The 23959-nt window shown below is 47.4% G+C and overlaps 1 protein-coding gene across 5 annotated transcripts in view; it reads left to right on the top strand.

Moving 5' to 3' along the window:
• NT5DC1 (5'-nucleotidase domain containing 1) overlaps positions 1-23959 on the top strand; it is a 999625-nt gene that overhangs the window by 90830 nt on the left and 884836 nt on the right. For 3 of the 5 annotated variants that reach the window (XM_069234556.1, XM_069234557.1, XM_069234558.1), the window contains exon 3: positions 3572-3643. The exons of the other annotated variants lie outside the window; for them this stretch is intronic. In XM_069234556.1, the coding sequence (XP_069090657.1) occupies positions 3572-3643 (72 nt within the window). The remainder of the gene's footprint in view (positions 1-3571; positions 3644-23959) is intronic. 5 annotated transcript variants of the gene reach the window in all.

The raw sequence follows: 23959 nt of genomic DNA on the forward strand, positions 1-23959 counted from the left end.
TGGAAACAATGGTACATTTTTAGTGAAAGAACACTGGTGCTTGGGCCTGGTTAGCAGGATCCCAGCACACTTCTCAGTGAAGTCAGCATCAATATCAGGCACAAAGTGGGGGGGTAACTGCAACAAGGAGCCATTTTCCTACAAACACCTACAGTAACACAATGAAAACACCACAAAAGCACTCAACACCAGTTTATAAAAATAGCCAATAGTTATCTGAGTAAAACAAGACCAAAACAACAAAAAACATCTAACATAAACCAGCAAAGGTATAAATTTTCAAGGATTAAACTTCAATATAGCACTTAGAAACACACATTCTTCAATTTGGGGTTATCCTGACTGTCATTCCCAACAATCCGACGCCAATGGCGCTGGTCACGGAATTGCTCGGACCCCCCAGGTACAGTGCTTTTTGAAAGTGAGGAAACAAGTTGGGGAAGCGAGGCATCGCTGTATCAGTGGGGGTTCGGTTCTGGTGCCGCAGAGCAGTGGAGCGCAGGCGTCGGTAGGAAGCATTGGGTCCTTGCTGTGGAGCAGTGGAGATGAGAAGGTGTTGGTGCGAAGTGTCGGATCCTTACGCTCCAGCAGGGTCAGTATGCAACGGGTCAAGACCTTACGGGATCGAAGACATGCTACTGGGGCTGCAGGTGCCGCAGCAAAGTCGAGTGTCATGGACGTCAGTGACACAGCACTCAGTACTCACGAAGTTACAGTACGCAGCGGGGTTGCGGCGACGTCAGGCCTGCGATGTCAGTCGGGGTCATTGCACTCCAAGGGGGACCACAGCCTCCGCCCAAAAGCCTTATTAAAAGCTTGGCCGTCTGGTTGGATCCCCTACTATCGATGGCACAACATGCCAATAGAATAGCAGGAACTTCATTTGCTCTGCTTAGGATGCTCAGAAAGGTTCAAACAATATTACCTTTTTTGGCTAGAAGATTGGTCATCCAGGCGGTGATAGGCTCGCGAATTGACTATGGCAACGCCTTGTTTATAGGATCTCCTAAATTTGTTATCCAAAGATTACAAAGAGTACAGAATGCCGCGGCACGCCTACTTTTAAATATCCCCAAACAACACTCTATAAGAGCAGGAATCGTCTCCCTACACTGGCTTCCGGTTGCAGAGAGGATTCAGTTTAAGGCCCTCTGTCATATTCACAGGGCCATCTTTAATAAGGTTCCTGAAATGCTTAAAACACTGGCACAGATTTATGTTTCAGCTAGGCCACTCAGATCCTCATCAGCTAACCTGATCATGGTACCGTTGGTTAGGAGGGCAAGATGGGGAGGAAGATCACTGGCATATCAAGGTGCTGTGCTGTGGAACAACCTGCCTTTCAGTTTAAGATCCAATTCTCAAGAAACTTCCTTTAGGAAGGACCTGAAAACATGGTTATTTAAAACCTAAACTCTTCTTCGAATAGAAATAGTTTCATCTTTGCGATGGCATTTGAAGCGCTACGAGGCCTTAGGGCAGTTAGGCGCTATATAAATACGCATAACATAACATAACATAACAGTTGAAGGCGGCATCGCGGGGTCAGGCAGAGGCGTCAGTCTGGGCATCATCCAGCACCAAGAGCCCAGAAACTGGAATAGGCACCCATTGGTGAGTTGATGAACGCAGAGGCTGGTAGCTGAAGTCTTTGCTGTTCCTGAGACTTCTTAACAGGAGGCAAGCTCAGTCCAAGCCCTTGGAGAAACTTCACAAGCAGGAAACACAGCAAAGTCCAGTCTTTGTCTTCTCTGTGGCAGAAGCAGCAACTGCAGGCCAACCCAGCAAAGCACACACAGCAAAGGGGCAGTATTCCTCCTCCAGCTCTTCAGCTCTTCTCCTTGGCAGAGGTTCCTCTTAATCCAGAAGTGTTCTAAAAGTATGGGGTTTTGGGTCCACTACTTATACCCATTTTTGCCTTTGAAGTAGGCATACTTCAAAGGACAGTGCCTGTTGTTCACAAGATCCTACCTTGCTCAGGCCTGGCCCCAGACACACACCAGGGGGTCGGAGACTGCATTATATGAGGATCGGCACAGCCCTTTCAGGTGCAGGTGTCAGCTCCTCCCTCCCCACTCTAGCCCAGGAGACTCATCAGGATATGCAGGACATTCCCCAGCTCCCTTTGTGTCACTGTCTAGAGGGAATTCACAAACAGCTCAACTGTCAGTCTGACCTAGACGTGGATTCCACAGGCAGGCAGAGGCACAGAATGGTTAAGCAAGAAAATACCACTTTTCTAAAAGTGCCATTTTCAAACTGACAATCCAAAACCAACTTTAACAAAAAAAATTTTTTTAAATTGTGAGTTTAGAGACTCCCCACTCCAAGTCCCTATCTGCTCCCAATGGGAAACTGCACTTAAAATATATTTAAAGGTAGTCCCCATGTTAACCTTTGGGAGAGATAGGCCTTGCAATAGTGAAAAATGAAATTGGCAGTATTTCACTATCAGGACATGTAAAATGCATCAGTACATGTCCTACCTTTTGAATACACTGCACCCTGACCATGGTGCTACCTAGGGTCTACTTTAGGTGAGCCTTTTACATGTACAAAAAGGAAGGGGCTGGACCTGGCAAGTGGGTACACTTGACAAGTCGAATTGGCAGTGCAGGACTGCACACACTGACACTACAGTGGCAGGTCTGAGACATGTTTACAGGGCTACTCGTGTGTGAAACAATCAGTAGCCTGGTGTTTTATATATCTGGATATTACTGGAAATGCAGAGAGGCTCCAAAATACCTGTTGGTTGGCACAAAATACAAATCACAGAACTTTAGTTTAAGTATGTAGGCTACAACCTTAATTACGCAGGCCACACCCCTTTTAGAGATCCACCCAACACACTTTTTTTCCATTCCACCTAAAGCCATGGTCTGGGATAAATTTCAGTTTTGGAATAGTACAGACTGGCGGTATCTGGAAGAGCTGTCTATATCTCTGAACTGCAAAGTATATTTTACCATCGGCGCTGATCGTCCTAAGACTAAACATCCACCTTCTGTGTCAAAAAAACAAAAGTATGCCTCCACATATAGAGTCCCCTGCTTCCACTGGAACGAGGGTGAACAGTCACCCCTACATTTTCCCCTTTCCGAGCTTCCGCAATGCTCTAGGTGGGACAAGTGAATAGCAATGTAAAGTGTACATTTCAAGGGCATGTCCACTTTCTCGCCTCCCTACACAGCAGTTAATGAACGTGTTTTGTCTTATGTAGAAAGGCATTTAGATATTTGACTCCATATTTTGCAGGGCCTTGTAAAATGCAAAAGTTTTTTTTTAAAGGATAGCGGTTTACTTCTGAATTGGCAAAATCCCAAATTGGAGTAAGATGACTTATTTGTCCGTGTTCCTAAAAATCTGATCGTGATATATTGTTTGAAAGTGGCAAAGTGGCCAAGGCTGCGCAGCTCTTGGTCTGCGGTTAGCACATCTCTCTACCTAAAGTGTAGAGTGCACACGAAATAACTACCTGAGGGAAGGATCCAAATAAATGTTTATGGGACTGAGTCCTGCCATGACTGCTACAGTTAATTAACGTTTGTTTTCCACACAATTATTTCAGCTCAAAAGGCCTGGTGTTGGATCTGGAGGAAGGCAATATCCTCAAACTTGCAGCAGATGGCTCTGTTCTGAGGTAAGGTGGACCGCGTTTGATAATATCACACATACTTTGTATGGTTCCAAAAAACAGATCCCAAATGGCTGTTGTGCATCAGAATAATTTCGAGCAGGTAGTTATACCAACATGTGTATGCATATTTTAGATTTATTGTTTTTCTGCGGCTCTTCAAACTGCCATAAAAAATAAGCATACTGCTGTTGGTTCTATGTTAGGTTTTTCACAACATGCTTTCACCCAAGTGGAATATGCTGCGCCGTGCAGAAAATACATATCACAACGAGGGTGTATGTAGTCCGTTGCAGGATGTAAAACCAAGTATAATGACATTATGGAACTTGTGACAATGTTTTCAAGGCAACTTGAGTTTGGCACGGAATCCCTAAAAGGAGCATCTGCCAAAGTTTACATCTTTGCAAAGGCCTGACTGTAAGGCGATGTTGAGTCTCCGAACTAAGGGAACGCTATTTATTGAACTTGTCTGAGGTAAAGCTGAGTCCTGTTATGTACAATACCAAGTGATTTAAAGCAAATGTGGTTCTTGACTGGGGCACAGTGGACTGAATGACCTTGTATCAGACAAAATATAATCATTTATTGTATTTAGTCATGGCGTAGAAATGGCATTCATTATCTTCTGGAGTTGATTTACGTTTCTTTCAAGGAAGTAAAAGATTCCCATAGTCAGGAGAAGGTATGGGAGAGTAAACTGTGGCGCCGATGTGTTGGAAAGGTTATCGCAAAACATGACAAGCTTGAGTAGTAAAAGCAGGATTTTGTGTCAACCAGCAATTCATTTCTCTCAAGCCCGAAGCAAGAAGGGACTTTACTTATGCAGCCGAGCAAAAATGCCGGCTTCTAATTAGGACAACTTGCTGGATTAAGAAGAATTAGCTGTTTTTTTAAAATTAATTCAGGTTTAGTAGATTGGCGGAGATCCACCACCTCATTGCTACAAAAGCTGATGTGATCTAGGTGGTGGCCGCTAAACGGTCTTTATACACGAAAGCACACATTTCTCTCAAAGATCTAGCAGAATTGCTAGCGCTCTGAGTTATAGATAAAAAGAAGCATTGAAGCAGCTGATCTCTGAGAGAAACCCAATTCAACTAGAATAGAAGCGTATTTAAAGACCCTGCAATCCGCAGAGATCACATTTCAGTAAAGAAGTTCGCTCACTTAAGAGTAGGCGACTGAAGATCTAAAATGAGCTGAGTAAGAGTAGACGACTGAAGATCTAAAATGAGCTGAGACCCAACACTGCCACAATGCACTTCCAGTACATAGATCACCTCCAAGCCTGAAGCTGAACGATAGGATTTTATTTTGTCATGTCCACTTTGAAATGAAATACGTTTGTGTTGGTAGAATCTCCACAATGGTAAATGACGGATTAGATCATTGTTCATGGTAAACAATTCCGCTGAGATATATTATCAGTTTGCCACATACAGATGTACACGATATATTATTTTCCTTCTGACGTTCATATTCATACAATCTTAGCTATCTTGTACTTCTGTATTATCATCGAATTGATGCCACTCATGCTCTAAAACTTAGTCTTCTTTTTCTTCTGCAAAGCTTGTTTGAATCACTTGATTGAATAAAATTGAATAATGAAATAAATATGGAATACAGCTTTAGAGGATATGACTTTAAGTTTGATTGGAGCTAACCAAACAAAAGTGCTGATAGGAAAATGGGTCTGAGATTGCCAACATCTTTTTGTGGTAATAAATAAAATTCGTTTTAGGTTGGGCCTCAGGAATCTACACCGAGATTATTGACAGTTTCCAAGCTCGGTCTGTACAGATATTTTTGGTTCATTTTTTCCACTGAAGTCTAGGTGGGAACCCAGATATTAAATGGGGCAAGTAAATGGTCTGAGCTAGTGATAGGTGTAGAAGGTTTGACCACAGTCTGCTCTTCTGAGCCAGCATATTTGAATCAGTCAGTGGCCCACCACATATGCGAGAGAAAGAACCAATAGTGTGATTTCCTGTGCTGCCAGTCACACAGACAGAAGTGCTGACTCAAAGATAATCAGTAGATCTAATAAGAAAGGACTACCTATTGGGTTTCAACATCAATGACAGACTTTTGGAAATAGGGATGGTGTTTGGTGGTAGATAAGCAAATAGAATGTAATATATAGTTGGATGATGTTTAATAGCAGCAATCCAATCACTCGACCAAAACATGATTTACTATAAATTTGTTTGAGATTTAAAAGTTGGTTTTAAAAATGATTACTATGCTGCCTCCTTCCCTATCAGTGCTCTGTTGAAAACATTGTTTATGGCTTCTGGGTACTGTAAAACCTGGCTTTAACAGGTACTAAACTGCAAAAGGTGGAAATGCAATTTTAAATAAACCATGTTTCAGTGACAATTCAAAGCTTAGGGATATTTTACGTTTTTAATGGTTACAGAATTGCATACTTTTGAATCTGGTGAAAGTTGATGCTTTCTGAAATGGCCCTGTTCAGCATGTTGAAAACTGTAAGTAGGCACTGAATCAATAAGTATGCTTTTCTATTAAAAATGTATCATCTGGTAGGATGTGATTGTGTAAGGTGCATCTGCTTACTGTAGTGTTTAGCTTGATTAGGCTGGAAAGAACTCTGAATGACAACAGTAAATGCTAAGTTTCAGAAGGTGGGACAGTTTGGTTGTGCAAATTGGTTGGTCAGCCACTGTAGGAAAGTCCTCCTTTTTGCCCTGGTCACCCCCAAACGTTTTGGACAGGTACTGGTGGTTACTGACTCTTGGCTGTGCCCTGGGTACTGCTTACCAGTCCCAGGGCCAGTGCTCTGTGTAAAGTGGATATGAAAATGAGGCTATTATAATTGGCAAAGTTAACCTACCTATAAGTCCCTGGTATATGGTAGGGCATGGATGTTTAGGGACCCCAGCATAGGTAGTGCACCCATAGGTGCACTGCTGAGGTGCCCAGTGTCATTTTAAAGACAGCCCTGCCTTGCTGGCTGCTTATAAATTAAAGTTACATGCAAATTCGACTTTGGAATTAAAAGTAGTTCCGAAGTCTTAAACTACCTTATTTTTACATATAAGTCACCCCTAAGGTGTGCCCTTTGTGCCCATAGGGCTGGGTGTCATGTAACTATAAGCAGGGACCATATAAAAATAGTTTTATACGCCCTGGTGAGGTAAAACAGCCAAATTCTTTTTTCCCTCATTGTAGTGAATGGCCTCCATAGGCTAGAATGGGGAGACTTTATTTTAATATTAAAAGTCCCCTTAAGTAACAGATACCAAGAGTTTGGTATCAAATTAATTGTTATAATAAATCCCACAACTTCCAGTTGTGGGATTTAATATAACTTGTTCAGGTAAAGAGTTTTAAACTTTACCTGAAAAGTTCCCAACTTCAGCCCTGCAGTGTTTTTGCTGCTGTGCTCTGATTGGCCAGCCTCTGGCAGCCGGGCCAGGCTGCCTTGATGAGGTGTGAAGTGGCCTGGCTATACACACAAAGAGGTGTGCCTGTAGGAGGAGATCTCCCCTCAGCAGATGGTGGGGCAGGAAGGGGGAGGGTTGCCAAACTGGTCTTCAAAGGCAGAGAAGGACATTTGGAGCAACACAGCAACACCCCCACATCCCACAAACCCAGACAATTAGGTGCCCCCTTGATTAGATTAGGAGAGGGGTGTGTTTAGGATTTTTAGCCACACCAGTGGGTGGGCTTAGCTAGATGTAACCTCCAAAAAACACTTTCAGCCATGATGGATTTTTGAGGAATGTTGCTCCCTGGGATTGATTTTTTGCCACGCTTCCCAGGAAGTGGTCATCATAGGGGGACGGACCCTGCCCCTGATTGGAGAACCAGGACCACCCTGTTTTTCACCCAGGAGCAGGGATAAAACTGGCAGACCTGCACCCACACCTCAGATCCCCATCAGATTCCAACAAGGAAGAACTACAGGAGAAGAAGGACTGCCCTGCTGGACCCCTGACCTGCACCTGGACTCTGCACTCTGAAGGACTGCACCAGTTGCACACTTGGGCTTCACCACAAGAAGGACTTTGCCTGGCTTCAACTGGTTCAAGGAGAGACTCCCTGTTTGCTACAGGTGAAAAATTGCTAACCAGAGTCCCCTGCACCAACTCCTGAAGAAACCAACCAGCTGACCACAGTCCAGTGGCCAAAAAGGAGTTTGCGCCAGGTGCATTCTGGGAGTTGTAGTCCACACACCCCAGGATCATCTCAGAGCTTCTGGAACCTTGGGGTGAGCTGTGGACCCCAAAAGAACATTAAAGGAACATCTGGAAGAAGATCCAGAAGTTTGGAGAACTTTGGAGAACTTTTGGAAAAAAGCTCCATAGAGGGACCGACCCGCTGCGGCAACTCTAGCCGACTTGCCTCAACCGCGACCTGGCCTGACTTGCAGGTTCGTCCCGGTGAAGAAAATCTCCCAAAAAGAGACTAAGGGCCTCATTATGACCCTGGCGGGCGGCGGAGGCCGCCCGCCAGGATTCCGCCCTCCATTATACCGCTCCGCGGTCAGAAGACCGCGGAGGGTATTATGAGTTTTTCCCTGGGCTGGCGGGCGGTCTCCAAAAGACCGCCCGCCAGCCCAGAGAAAAACTCCCTTCCCATGAGGATGCCGGCTCGTAATCGAGCCGGCGGAGTGGGAAGGTGCGACGGGTGCTACTGCACCCGTCGCGTATTTCACTGTCTGCTACGCAGATAGTGAAATACTAGCGGGGCCCTCTTACGGGGGCCCCTGCAGTGCCCATGCCATTGGCATGGGCACTGCAGGGGCCCCCAGGGGCCCCACGACAATCCCTACCGCCAACCTGTTCCTGGCGGCTCGGGATGGCGGTAGGGATTGTCAGAATCCCCTCGGCGGCGCAGCGAGCTGCGCCGCCTTGGAGGATTCTTACGGGCAGTGGAAAACCAGCGGGAGACTGCCGGTTTTCCCGTTCTGACCGCGGCCAAAGCGCCGCGGTCAGAATGCCCAAGGGGGCACCGCCGGCCTGTCGGCGGTGCTCCCGCCCCCGTTGGCCCTGGCGGTAGAGAACCGTCAGGGTCAGAATGAGGGCCTAAGTCTGAACGTAGGAAGTTGACCGGGTCCTCCCAGCCAGCGTATCCGAGGAGGGCTCCAAGGACGTCGGATCAAGATCCAGGTTTGCCCTGGTCGAAGGATTTTCGCCTCGAATAAAACGACTAAGTCCGAAGGTAAAAATCTTCACCGAGGGCTCCCACGACGCGTATCCGAGGAAGAGTTCCAGGAGGTCGGATTGGACTGGCAGGTTGGGCCCGCTGAACAAAATCTTCAGAAAAATGACTAAGTCCTAAGGTAAACTTTTGACCGAGGCCTCCCGCGGGCTGTAGCCGAGCCGGGCTCCATCGCGGTCGGCCTTAAACTTTGACTTTGCCCCAGTCGAGGTGCGACCAGATGACCAGATTGGCGCTTTTTGTTTCTAGGTGCTAGAAAACAATAATTCCTTAAAAATTCATATCTCCGGTTCCCCTTATTCGAATTTATTCGTTTTTGTGTCATTTTAAAGATAAAGATATAATCTATTTTTCTAAATTGATTTTGGATTTTCAAACTGTTTCCTGTGTTTTATTTAATTACTGTTTTGTGATATTTGAATGCTTTACACTCTGTGTCCTAAGTTAAGCCTTGTCGCTCGTTGCCAACCTACCAAGGGTTGAGCTGGGTTTAATTTACTGAGACCTAACTGGACCTAAGTGGAGGTTGGTGGCCCATTGCTAAGTGTAGGTACATACCTGCCCTTACCAATAACACATTTTCCAACATTTTTGGTGGCAGCGGTGGGATCCTGTACTTGTGTTCAGCATCACATTACAGTTTTAAGTAAAACAAATTAAAAATCCTTTAAATTGTCCTAGTGCAAAAATTGTTTTTAGTTTTTAATTTGGATTAATTTAAATTATTGATTTTTTGTGATTTTTCTAAATTCTTGTTTCCAATTTTTGTAAAACGTGTTTGCTGACACAAAACTAGGGAGCCATGGAGCTTGATCTGGCTAGCCTACCCACACTGACAGTAGTCCAGCTTAGGGGGTTTCATACTGAAAGGGGTTGCCTGCAACCACTGACCTGAGGAAGCATGTCCTGATTAAATCCCTGACAGCATGGGCTGAGGCCCAAGAGGTAGGCTCAGAGGAAGCTCCAGAGGAGGAAGAAGCAGGGGAGGATGCTAGCTCCAACCACTCAGGGGAGGGAGGGCATCTGAGCCTAAGTGAGGATGAGGAAGACCGGTCCTCACTACACACAGTCACTAGGGTCATACCCAAAGCTAGTTGGGGGAAGGGGTTCCTTCAGGAGGAGAATTCCTGTCCCTAAGGGAAAGAGAGCTGGAGGCCCAGCTAGCATTTATAGCTTTGGAAGCAGAGAAGCTGGCCTTAGAAAATAAAAAGTGGGCAAGGGAAGAGAAAAAGATGGTGGCACTGACAGAGAAGATGAGGTGTTCATGGGTGGGGTTTTTTGCCCCAGATTACCCAAGGGGGTGGTTCCTGCCTATCTAGAGGGGGACTACATAGATAAGTGGCTAGGGGCCTTAGAGAGGGCCCTCCAGATGAGGAGAGTTAAGCCTCAGTACTGGGGTTCACTTCGTTGGGAGTTGGTCCCGAACTCTGGGAGGGATAGGCTCTTAACCTTGAGGGGGGGGGGAGGCAGATTCATACGTGACCTGAAGGCTACCATGCCTGAGTATCACCCAGGACACCTGGTGTGGGTTTTGGAGCACTTGGCTCCTAGGGCACTTCAGGCCAAATGGACTGGGCCCTATCCAATTGTGGAGAGATGCTTGACTAAAAAGTTTGGTCTGACCCCAGAGCAGTATAGGCTCAAGTTTAGGGACACCCAAAAGACCTGGGTGGACGTTGTGGACATCTCAGTTAAAGCTCTAGAGGGCTGGATACAGGGCAACAAGGTAAGCACCTTTGAGGGGCTGTACAATTTGATTATGAGGGAGCACCTTCTAACCAATTGTGTCCAAGAGAAGCTCCGCCAGTATCTAGTTGTTTCTAAGTTGACCAACCCCAGAGAGATGGGGGAGGCAGCAGATGACTTGTTAAGAACTAGGGTTAACCAGAAGCCCATAGGGGGTGATCAGAAAAAGGGGAGGACATGTTTCTTCTCAGGGGAAGAACCAAGGGAAAAATTATAAAAAGCCCAAGGAGTCCTCACAAGAGTCCCCAAAAACTTCTCAGGGTGGGTGAGCCCCGAGCCATTCCACTTCTAAGGGGAAAGGGTATCAGGGAAAGCATTATGATCCTGTTAAAGCAGGAAAGTTTCAGGAGCTTGCTAAGGCCGGCAAGTGCTTTGAGTGTCATCAACCTGGACACAAAAGAGGAGATGCTATCTGCTCCAAGAAGCCCCCCACTGGTGGGCAATCCCAGGGGATTGCTAGTGTAGGAATGGGGGTGGAAGTTGGCCCAGGGCTGGGATCAGGGTACACAGAGGTCACCTTAGTATTCGTGGGTGGGGTGGACATTGCAACTATGGCCACCTTACCTCCCAGCATGGAGAGGTATAGGCAGAGGGCTAAAGTCAATGGTACTGAGGTGGAAGCTCTGAGAGATACAGGAGCCAGTGTGTCAATGGTCAAAGAGAAGCTGGTTTCTTCAGAACAGGTCTTACCTGGTGTCTTCCACCAAGTGACTTATGCAGATACCAGAACCAAACTCCATCCCATGGCTATGGTGAGCCTGGAATGGGGAGGTGTGACTGACCCTAAGAAGGTAGCTGTAGCTCCTGCCCTCCCAGTAGAGTATCTGCTGGGAAATGATCTTGAAGCATCTGAATGGTCAGAGGTGGAGAGAAGGGTCTATGCACAGATGCTGGACCTCCCTGAATGGGTGTGTGCTGTGACCAGGTCACAGGCATCACAACAGGGAAGTGCTGGACACTTGGACCCTGGAACAATGGGCCAAGCCTCCAAGAAGAAGAGAAAGGGCACTGGGTCTGGCTTGCCAGCCCCCACAAGTACAGAGGATCAGGAGGAATCCAAACCTGAGGGGGAGGATCTGACCTCTGAGGGAGGGCCACTTCCCCTGCAAGCTCTGCCTGATTTGGCAGAACTGCAAGGGGCAGGTGGGCCCACCAGAGAAGTGTTGTGCCAGGGACAAAGAGAGTGTCCCACTCTTGAGGGCCTAAGGCTGACTGCTGCCAGGCAAGAACAAGGGGATACCAGTGGGACCCACAACGTTTACTGGGAGGATGGAGTTCTCTACACCGAGGCAAGGGACCCCAAACCAGGGGCAACCAGGAGAGTAGTGGTCCCCCAGAAGTATAGAGAATTCCTCTTCACTTTAAGCCATGATATTCCCTTAGCTGGACATTTGGGACAGACCAAGACGTGGAACAGGCTGATTGACCATTTTTATTGGCCCCAAATGTCAGAAAAAGTCAGGAAGTTTTGCAGCTCCTGTGTTACCTGCCAAGCCAGTGGCAAGACAGGGGGCAAGCCAAAGGCTCCCTTGATACCACTGCCAGCGGTTGGGACTCCCTTTGAGAGGGTGGGTATTGACATTGTTGGTCCCCTAGACCCACCAACTGCCTCATCCAACAGGTACATTTTGGTGGTTGTGGACCATGCCACCAGGTACCCTGAGGCAATACCCCTCTGGACAGTCACTGTCCCACAGTGGCTAGGGCCCTACTTGGTGTGTTCACCAGAGTAGGATTCCCAAAGGAGGGGGTCTCAGATAGGGGCACAAATGTGATGTCTGCCTGTCTGAAAGCCATGTAGGATGAGTGTGGTGTTACTTATAAGTTCACCACCCCCTATCATCTACAGACCAATGGTCTGGTGGAAATATTTAATAAGACCCTGAAGGGCATGATCATGGGTTTGTCTGACAAACGCAGGAGGAGATGGGATGTTCTCCTCCCATGCCTGCTGTTTGCCTATAGAGAGGTGCCACAAAAGGGGGTTGGATTCAGCCCCTTTGAATTACTGATTGGGCACCCTGTAAGAGGCCCATTGTGCTTGGTGAGAGAGTCTTGGGAGAAGCCTCTCAAAGAGTCCAAGGAGAATGTGCTGGATTATATACTGGGCATGTGGTCACGCATGGCTGAGTACATGAAGAAGGCAAGCAGAAACCTGGAGGCCAGCCAAGAGCCATGAAGCTCTGGCATGACCTGAAGGCTACCATGCCTGAGTATCACCCAGGACAGCTGGTGTGGGTTTTGGAGCACTTGGCTCCTAGGGCACTTCAGGCCAAATGGACGGCCCTATCCAATTGTGGAGAAAAAGGGTGAGGTCACCTACTTGGTGGACCTTGGCACCCCCAGGAATCCTCATAGGATCCTGCATGTCAACAGATTGAAACCCCACTAGGATAGGGCAGACATGACCATGCTGATGGTCACTGATGAAGGGAAGGAGGAGGAGAGTGAACCTCTGCCAGACCTCCTGTCCTCCAATGAACACGATGGGTCAGTGGAGGGAATCCCTGACCCCTGGACTCACCAATTGGTGTGTCCATGACGTTGACACTGGTGACAGCTTACCTGTCAAAAAACAGCTGTACAGGCTGTCTGACCAGGTCAAGGCCAACATCAAAGCTGAAGTGGCTAAGATGTTGGAGCTCAAGGTAATTAAGCCCTCTGACAGTCCTTGGTCCAGTCCAGTGGTACTGGTGCCCAAACCTAATCCCCAAGGTGGGAAGAAGGAATTGAGATTCTGTGTGGACTACAGAGGACTAAATGCAGTCACTAGGACTGATGCTCACCCCATACCTAGAGCTGATGAGCTCATTGATAGGTTGGGGGCTGCCAAATTCCTGAGCACATTTGATCTGACATCAGGATACTGGCAGATTACCTTAAGTCCAGGAGCTAAGGAGAGGTCAGCATTTTCCACACCAGAGGGCCACTTTCAGTTCAAGGCCCTTTGGCCTGAAAAATGCTCCTGCCACCTTCCAACGGTTGGTGAATAGAGTCCTATCTGGGTTGGAATCTTTCAGTACAGCTTGTCTGGATGATGTAGCTGTCTTCAGTTCCACCTGGGAGGACCACCTGGTCCACCTGAAGGAAGTGCTTCAGGCTCTGCTTCAAGCAGGCCTGACTATCAAGGCAAGCATGTGCCAGATAGGGCAAAGCTCAGTTGTGTACCTGGGCCACCTTGTTGGTGGAGGCCATGTACAACCTCTCCAGCCCAAGATCCAGACTATCCTGGATTGGGAGGCTCCTAAAACCCAGACTCATGTGAGGGCCTTTCTTTGCCTGACTGGCTACTACAGGAGGGTTGTTCAGCATTATGGGACCATAGTGGCTCCTCTGACTGAACCTACCTCCAAGAAACAGTCCAAGAAGGCCATTTGGACCCCAGAATGTCAGAAAGCTTTTGACACCCTAAAACAGGCTATGTGTTCAGCACCAGTGTTACTGGCCCCTGACTATTGCAAGTAGTTTATAGTGCAAATAGATGCTTCAGAGGATGGGATTGGGGCAGTGTTAGCACAAGTTAATGAGGAGGGCCAAGATCAACCAGTTGCCTTCATCAGCAGGCGACTACTCCCCAGAGAGAAAAGATGGAGTGCCATTGCGAGGGGGCCTTTGCTGTGGTCTGGTCCCTGAAGAAGTTGAGGCCATACCTGTTTGGCACTCACTTCCGTGTACAAACTGACCACAGACCTCTCAGATGGTTGATGCAAATGAGGGGGGAGAACCCAAAACTGTTAAGGTGGTCTATTTCCCTAAAGGGATGGACTTCACAGTGGAGCACAGACCTGGGACTGCCCATGCCAATGCAGATGGGCTTTCCAGGTTTTTTCACTTAGCTGATGAGGACTACCAGGGTGTAGGTTAGTACCCATCACCTTTCATCTGGGGGGTAGGGGGGTGGCAGTGTAGGAAAGTCCTCCTTTTTGCCCTGGTCACCCCCAAACTTTTTGGACAGGTACTGGTGGTTACTGACTCTTGGCTGTGCCCTGGGTACTGCTTACCAGTCCCAGGGCCAGTGCTCTGTGTAAAGTGGATATGCAAATTAGGCTAATTATAATTGGCAACGTTAACCTACCTATAAGTCCCTAGTATATGGTAGGGCATGGAGGTTTAGGGACCCCAGCATAGGTAGTGCCCCCATAGGTGCACTGCTGAGGTGTCCAGTGTCATTTTAAAGGCAGGCCTGCCTTGCTGGCTGCTTTTAAATTAAAGTTACATGCAAATTCGATTTTGGAATTAAAAGTAGTTCCAAAGTCTTAAACTACCTTATTTTTACTTATATGTCACCCCTAAAGTGTGCCCTATGTGCCCCTAGGGCTGGGTGCCATGTAACTATAATCAGGGACCTTATAAACATAGTTTTATAAGCCCTGGTGAGGTAAAACAGCCAAATTCATTTTTCCCTCATTGTAGTGAATGGCCTCTATAGGCTAGAATGGAGAGACTTTATTTTAATTTTAAAAGTCCCTTAAGTAACAGATACCAAGAGTTTGGTGTCAAATTAATTGCTATAATAAATCCTACAACTTCTAGTTGTTGGATGTAATCTAACTTGTTCAGGTAAAGAGTTTTAAAATTTACCTCAAAAGTTGCCAACTTCAACCCTCCAGTGTTTTTGCTGCTGTGCTCTGAATGGCCAGCCTCTGGCAGCCTGGCCAGGCTGCCTTGATGAGGTGTGAAGTGGCCTGGCGTCACACAAAGAGATGTGCCTGTGGGAGGAGATCTCCCCTCAGCAGATGGTGAGGCAGGAAGGGGGAGGGCTGCCAAACTGGTCTTTAAAGGCAGAGAAGGACATTTGGAGCAACCCAGCAACACCCCCACATCCTGCAAACCCAGACAATTAGGTGCCCCCTTGATTAGATTAGGAGAGGGCAGGAGAGAGGATTTTTAGCCACACAAGTGGGTGGGCTTAGGCAGATGTAACCTCCAAAAATCACTTTCAGCCATGATGGATTTTTGAGGAATGTTGCTCCCTGGGATTGATTTTGCCACACTTCCCAGGAAGTGGTCATCACAGGGAGAAGGACCCTGCCCCTGATTGGAGAACCAGGACCCCCCTGTTTTTCACCCACGAGCAGGGATAAAACTGGCAGACCTGCACCCACACCTCAGATCCCCATCAGATTCCAACAAGGAAGAACTACAGGAGAAGAAGGACTGCCCTGCTGGACCAATGGCCTGCTCCCGGACCCTGCACTCTGAAGGACTGCACCAGCTGCACACTTGGGCTTCACCACAAGAAGGACTTTGCCCGGCTTCAACTGGTTCAAGGAGGAACTCCCTGTTTGTTACAGGTGAAAACTTGCTATCCAGAGTCACCTGCACCAACTCCTGAAGAAACCAACCATCTGACCACTGTCCAGTGGCCAAAAAGGAGTTTGCGGCAGGTGCATTCTGGGAGTTGTAGTCCACACACCCAAGGATCATCTCAGAACTTCTGGAACCTTGGGGTGAGCTGTGGACCCCAAAAGAACCTTAAAGGAACATCTGGAAGAAGATCCAGAAGTTTGGAGAACTTTGGAGAACTTTTGGAAAAAAGCTCCAGAGGGACCGACCCACCGTAGCAACTCTAACCGGCTTGCCTCAACCGCGACCCGGCCTGACTTGCAGGTTCGTCCCGGTGAAGAAAATCTCCAAAAAAGAGACTAAGTCCGAACATAGGAAGTTGACCGGGTCCGCCCAGCCAGCATATCCGAGGTGGGCTCCAAGGACGTCGGTTCAAGATCCAGGTTTGCCCCGGGCGCAGGATTTTCACCTAAAAAAAACAACTAATCTCCACTGAGGGCTCCCGCAACGCATATCCAAGGAAGGGTTCCAGGAGGTCGGATTGGACTGGCAGGTCGGGCCCGCTGAAGAAAATCTTCAGAAAAACGACTAAGTCCTAAGGTAAACTTTTGACCGAGGCCTCCCGCGGGCTGTAGCCGGGCCGGGCTCCATCGCGGTCGGCCTTAAACTTTGACTTTGCCCCAGTCGAGGTGCGACCAGATGACCAGATTGGCGCTTTTTGTTTCTAGGCACTAGAAAACAATAATTCTTTAAAAATTCATATCTCCGGTTCCCCTTATCCGATTTTATTTGTTTTTGTGTCATTTTAAAGATACAAATATAATCTATTTTTATAAATTGATTTTGGATTTTTAAACTGTTTCCTGTGTTTTATTTAATTACTGTTTTGTGATATTTGAACGCTTTACACTCTGTCTCCTAAGTTAAGTCTTGTCGCTCGTTGCCAAGCTACCAAGGGTTGAGCTGGGTTTAATTTACTGAGACCTAACTGGACCTAGGTGGAGGTTGGTGGCCTATTACTAAGTGTAGGTACTTACCTGCCCTTACCAATAACCTATTTTCCAACAGCCACTATATCAATATCCATCAAAGGGATTGGCAGGGATACCACCAATGTGGAGGGGGGGAGGAGAGACACACACACACACAATAAATTACAAATATATACATTCTAGTAGATGAAAGTGCCTTTGCTGACACCCCCATATCATATTTCATCCCTAACAGACCCTAAACCCCATAACCACAAAACCCTCCTCCTATACCAGACACAACATAACAATATAAGAGGATATCATTTTAAATTGTTGTTGCAGTTGAAGCCCCAAGTTCCGCGGTAATGCCCAGGCATTGATACTGTGCTCACTGCACCACTGGAATCAAGATATACCTGGCTTATGAGACATTATCAGGGTGAAACTGGTCCTAGGTTGCTTCTGTTCCATTTCAGGGATGATCTGGCTTGGCAGTTCTGGGTGTTCTGTTCCCATTGCAGCAGGGTCAAGACTGCTTTGCATATGGCTAGGTTGAAACCAAGCTGGCATGGTGGACACAAACTATGGATTGAGATGTGGGCAAGCTATTGCCAGTGGCTGAGATTGATTCAAGCATTCCATCCATCACCTTCTTGCAGTTGACATTCTAAGTGCTGTGCGTATGCCCAGACATGGGACCTGTGCTCACTGTGCCACTGGAATCAAGCTGTACCTTGCTGATGAGCCCTTACCAGGGCAAAACCAAACCTATGTTGCTTGTATTCCAGTGCAGGGAGGACCTGGCTTGGCAGTTCGGGATAGACTGTCGCCACTGGAACAGGATCAAGACTGGTTTGCTTATGGCTGGGTCCAAACTGGGAAGAAATGGTAGGTGAAAAACAATGGGTGGGTGTGTGGCCTGAGAGATTGCCAGTGGGTTACATTAACACAAGCATTCCATCTGTCATCTTGTTGTTGACGTGGATGCCCGTAGGGAAGTGTCTCTTTGTGTATGGTCTCCCCCCACTTTTTGTCCTTAGTGCTGATGGTTATGACGCTATCAGTGCACTGGAGCCTAACCAGGCCCCAGTGCTCGTGCTCTCTCCTAAAACGGATTTGTCGACTTGGTAGTTCTCTCCTTGGCAAAGACTTTACCCCCTCATAAGTCCCTACTACATGGTACCAGGGCATAGGTGGTAAAAGGGTCCCCAGGGCTGCAACATGAGCTTGTGCTACCCTGGTCAGCCCAAGTAAACTACTGATAGCAGCCCTGCCATCGCAGGCTGCAGGCACAGTGTAAACTGCTCAAGTTTGACTGTGCCCTCACCATGAGTGGCCTGGACCAATGCGCCACCTACAAATAAGTCAAGCGCTCCTAAGGAAGGCCTCTGCAGCCCAGGAGGCAGGGTGCTTTATAGTGAAGGCATGTAAGCAGATGCTTATATGTCTCTATAGTGTCTTTACCATTAAAGTACACTATAAGTGATAGCCGGTCTGTAGGATAACATGGGACTTGCACCGGGCAGACCTGAGTTGCTAGCTCCATTATAGTACCGCCTAGATATGTCGAGTTTGGTATCAAACAACCTGGCTTCTCTCCCCTGACATGAATCTGGTGTTGAGTAACGGCTGTCATGTACCCAGGTAGCACTTCAGATGTCACCCACCTGTTTGCCCCAACGTCTTTGGTGCTCTGGCTGGTCAGCCCACGCTTTCCAGCCCTTGCTGCTGCCAAGACACAGTTCAGACCTCCTGCCAAGCAGCGTGGATGTTCCCAGGAGTCGGAGACAAAGGCTGAGACAGGAAGGTCACACCTTCCACCCACCCAGCAAGACTAATGTATAGGCATTTCAGGGTGGTGAGCTTCACAGGCTTCACCGCCCAATAGCAATCTGTGTTGTCCCCTGGAGGAGAAAACAGCCCTCCTCCTACCCCCAGGCTTGTGGACAGGTAGGAAAGTAGTTATGCAGGGAAGTGCACAGCCCCAACAGGCTGACCACACCTCTAGGTTGAGAAGCTAGCGCTGTGCACTAAATTTTAATTTCTGTAATCTTAGGAATGGTAGACTAGAGGGTTTTGTGTAGCATAAGGTGACCCACCCCACCGGATGTGGTCACCTCAGGGGCGGATTAGCTGCAGGAGCTAGCTGCCCATTGGCCACTAGCCTCCATACCCCTAACTTCCCTAACTCTAGTATTTAAGGGACACCCTTGACACCCCATCCTATCATCTGAAGAAGGACAGAGAAGAGCCTTGAGTCAATTACAACCAGACTTCCCACTGCATCAAAGCAAAAGAGGTATACTCTGTCCTTAAGGCAACAAACTGGGAACTGCATGAATGACCCTCGTCCTGGGCTCAAACTCAGCAGCCCAAACAGAAGGACCTCTTTGGATGCAAGAAGCATCCTCAGTCTCCCTTGGACTAGTGGATCTAGTCCCCTGCAAACTGCAAGCCAAAACACTCACCGAATCCAAAGATTCACCAGCCATCTGGCCCTCTGTGGGATCACTCAAATCCAGGGTGTCCAGTGTCTTCTGGGAGCTGTAGTTTTGCCTGCCCCGAAGTTTCAGACCACTACTTCACTCCCCCTGACCCTGTGAAGTTCCCAAAGCTTTTATTCAAAAAGGTGCACCATGCAACCTGCATCTGACACTATCAACCCAGTCCCAGATCAATTTTTGCATCTTGTTTATTGCATTGTTGTGTAAGGGGTAAAATCAGCACTAGCGTGAGTCCCCTTCAGCACCACGGACAACCAGAACAACTCAGCACCCGGATTCCACAAGCCAAATAATACATGGAAGACTTTAGTGCAGCATATATAGAGACAATGCTATCTATAGCTCCGCCTTGGAGGATCACCTAGTCCACTTGAAAGATTTGCTACAGGCCCTGCAGCAGGCAGGCCTATCAAGGCCAGTAATGCCAGATGGGGCGGAGCTCTATTGTGTACCTGGGCCACGTAGTAGGTGGAGGCTAAGTACAACCTCTCCAACCCAAGATTCAGACTATTCTGGATTGCTAGCCTCCCCAATGTCAGGGCCTGTCTTGGCTTGACTGGGTGCTATAGAAGGTTTCTAAAGAATCGTGGAACCACTGTGGCCCAACTTACTGAACTTACCTCGAAAAAGCAGCCTCAAAATGTCATCTTAACCACAGGATGCCAGAAGACCTTTGACACCCTAAATGAGGCTATGTACTCGGCACCTGTATTCAAAGCACCGGACTATACCAACAAGTTCATTGTCCAAACAGATGCTTCTGAACATTGGATTGGGGCAGTGTAAGCATAAACAAATGATGGGGGCCAGGATCAACCAATTGCCTATATCAGCAGGCAATTCTCTTCTAGAGAACAGCATTGGAGTGCCACTGAGAGGGAAGCCTTTGCTGTGGTTAGGTCCCTGAAGAAGCTGAAACCATACTTGTTTGGGACTCACTTAAAGGTTCAAACTAAAAACAGGCCTCTCAGATGGCTGATGCAGACGAAAGGGGAAAAACCCAGACTGTTGAGGTGGTCCATTTCCCTAGAGGGTATGGACTTTATAGTGGAAAACAGACCAGGTACTGACCATGCCAATGCAGATGGCCTTTCTAGGTTTTTGCACTTAGACAATGAGAACTACCAGGGTTTAGGTTAGTTGCTCATTCCCTTTTATCTGGAGCTGGTGGTGTGGTCATGCTGGAAAGTGCCCCTTTGTGTTTGGTCACCCCTCACGTTTTGCCTCCAGTGCTCTGTCAGTGCATTTGAGGCTGCTAACCAGGCTCCAGTGCTTGTGCTCTCGCCTAAAACTGATTTGTCAACCTGATAGTTCTCTGATTGGCAACGACTTTACCCCCTCATGAGTCCATAGTAAATAGTACCCAGGGTATAGGTGGTAAAGGGGTACTCAGGGCTGCAGCACAAGCTTGTGCCACCTGGGTGACTCAAACAAACTACTGATAGCAGGCCTTCCATTGCAGATTGCAGGAGTAATGCAATCTCTTTCAGTTCAACCTTTCCCTCACTATGAGTGACACAGCCCAATGTACTACCTTACATATAAGTCAGACACCCCTAAGGAAGGCCTCTGCAGCCCAGGAGGCAGGGTGGAATATACTTAAGGTGCATGCATGTAAGCACAAGCTTTTTGTCTCTATAGTGTCTTTACCATTAAAGTACACTATAAGTGATAGCCGATCTCTAGGATAACATGTGATTTGACCAGCCAATCTCTAGGATAACATGGGATTTGACCCCAGACAGACCTGAGTTGCTAGCTCCATTATGGTACTGGCTAGATATGTTGAGTTTGGTATCAAACAACATACCTTCTGTCACCTGACACATATCTGGGTTTGAGGGACAGCTGGCATGTACACAAGTGGCACCATAGAGGTTAACCACCTGTTTGCCCCAACTTCTTTTGTGCTCCGGCTGGTCAGCCCACCAAGATAGGGTTCTAACCCCATGTCAGACAGCGTGGACGCTTTCATGAGTCAGAGACAAAGGCTGAGGCAGGAACAAGGTCACACCACCTGCCCCTCAGCCGGGCTAGTGAATAGGCACTTCAGGGGAGTGAGCTTCAAAGGCTTTACCACCCCTGATAGCCATCTATGTTGTCCCCCAGAGGAGGAAACAGCCCTCCCCCTGCCCTCAGGCACATTTGCTTGTGGACATGCGGGAAATTAGATATGCAGAGCAATGCACACCCCTTCAGGCAGAGAAGCCCAGTCTGTGCACTAAATTTAGATTTCTGCCATTTTAGGAGTGGCAGAGTAGAGGATTCTGGGTAGTAAACAGTGACCCACCCCACCTGATGTTGTCACCTCAGGGGCAGATTAGCTGCAGGACCTAGCAGCTCATTGGCCACTAGCCTCTAACTCCTAACTCCCCCAAATCCAGGATTTAAGGGACACCCGTGACACCAGAACCTCAGATCTGAAGAACTGACTTTGAAGAAGGACCAAGAGTAGCCCTGTGTCACCGAAAACCGGACTTTGCCCACTGCATCAAAGTGAAAGAGGGATACTCTGCCCCTGAGGCAACAGACTTGGACCTGTGTGAACGACCCTCGTCTTTGACTCACACTGGGCACTCCCAACCAGAGGGACCACTGTGGACGCCAGAAGCATCCTCAGTCTCCCTTGGCCTAGTGTGGTAGGTCCCTGCAAACTGCAGGGAAAAATGCTTTCGGATCGGAATATTCACCGGCCATCGGGCCTCCATCGGATCACTCAAATCCACTTGAGTGTCTTCTTGGAGTTGTAGTCTCACCTGCCCTGAAGTTTCAGCCCATTATGCCACTCTCTGGACCCCATGAAGTTCCCAAACCTTGTCACCTTTACTGTTGCCAAGGCTTGTTGGTTGCCAGTCTGGTAACTGACCTCCACACTCCACGCTGCCTCAGCAGGGCACACCATGCAGCCTGCATTCGACATCGTCAATCCAGCCCCAGCTGAGTTTTTGCGTCTAGCTTATTGCATCATTGTAGAAAATCAGCACCAGTGCGAGTCCCGTTCAGCACTGTGGACAGCCAGGACATCTCTGCACCCAGGCACCACAGGCCAGGTTAAGCTGAACTGACTGTCGTGGCCTGGTCTTAACCTTGTAAGGGTTCCACGTAACTCAACCTTTAATTTTGCTTCTAAAATCTATAACTCCGCATGCCCAGATTCAATTCCATTAGTTTTGGTGTCTAAATTAAGATAAAAATTTGCTCTAGTTTTAAAAATTGGTGTCGGATTTCTTTTGAGTTGTGTCAATTACTAATCGTCCATGTTGGTGCTCTGAAATGCTAAACACATGTTCCTCTAGTAAAGCCTGACTGCTCTTTGCCACGCCACACTACCAGGACTGAGCTAAGGATTTATTAGTGTGAATCCAAGGATCATCTTCGGGGTATTGTGAGAGTATTAGATGATGAGGACTAACCCCCAGGTACTAACCCCCACACCACATAATACTCCACTACCTACAACACCCTAAGTGTGATGCGTATGTCTAAATGTGGGTTCCGTGCTCACTGTGGCACTGGAATCAAGCTAAACCTACCTGATGAGCCTTTATCAGGGCGAAACCGGTCCTAGGTTGCTTTTATTCTGGTTCAGAGAGAATCTAGCTTGGCAGTTTGGGATGCACTGTTCCCTTTGGAGCAGGGTCAAGACTCAGGTGCATATGCCTGGGTCCAATTTGAGGTGGCATGGTGGGCAGCAAAAAACAATGGATTGGTTTGCAGCCCAAGTGATTGCCACTGGCAGAGATTGATTCAAGTATTCCATTCATCACCTTATTGTTGTCATTTTAAATAAGACAGGCCCCTTGGCTTTGTCATTTGGTCGCCACATTAATAGTAATAGCTATAGTTTGTACTTTGACAATGTAACACATTTTAAGAGGTGTCACTATAAATAAGGCAACCCTGCTGGTTTTGTTAACCCCTTAACTGCTGAACCCTTTTTGGCTATTGTGAATAGTTTAGGTTAAGGCTTCATAACTGTTTCCACATAAGGTATCCATGTTACATTTACATCTTTTTTCCAACATCCTAAGTATTGTAAAGGTACCGAGGGATTGTGGATTCCTCTGGAGAGGATTGAGAAAATAGGCAGAATATACCTACATTTTGAAATTTTTGGAAAAAATTGGAAAAAAAGTGCTCAGGATAAGACTGTCTGTTTTTTCCCCAAAAATAGCATCAATGAACAGTTTGCTGTGCTAAAATCGCCATCCTCCCAACTTTCAGGAACATGCAGAGCTGAATCAAAAAAACATTTTTTTTACCACAGCTTTGGCATTTTTCAAAGAGGTGACATATTTTTCCTATTTTTGTGTGATTTCAACCTACTTCCGTTTGTGGTGTTAACTAGTGTGAACTCCGTGGGTCATCCAGGAAAGCTATAGACTTCTGAAAAGTAGACTAAATTCCAAATTCAGGAAGGGGTCATAGGTGTAGATCCCTCAAGGTTTCCCCAAGGAAACTAGCTGTTTAAATAAAGATATATTGATGACCATTCCATGTAAGAGCGCTGGGACTGCTGTCCCATTACAGACTGGCCGCCAAAGATAACACATAACTTCTAGGAGACTGACGAAGACTGAGCTACTTACTTGCTTTATGCTCCAGACAGCGAGGTGGTG

Source organism: Pleurodeles waltl, chromosome 5 (assembly GCF_031143425.1).
Source record: "Pleurodeles waltl isolate 20211129_DDA chromosome 5, aPleWal1.hap1.20221129, whole genome shotgun sequence".
NCBI lineage: Eukaryota > Metazoa > Chordata > Amphibia > Caudata > Salamandridae > Pleurodeles > Pleurodeles waltl.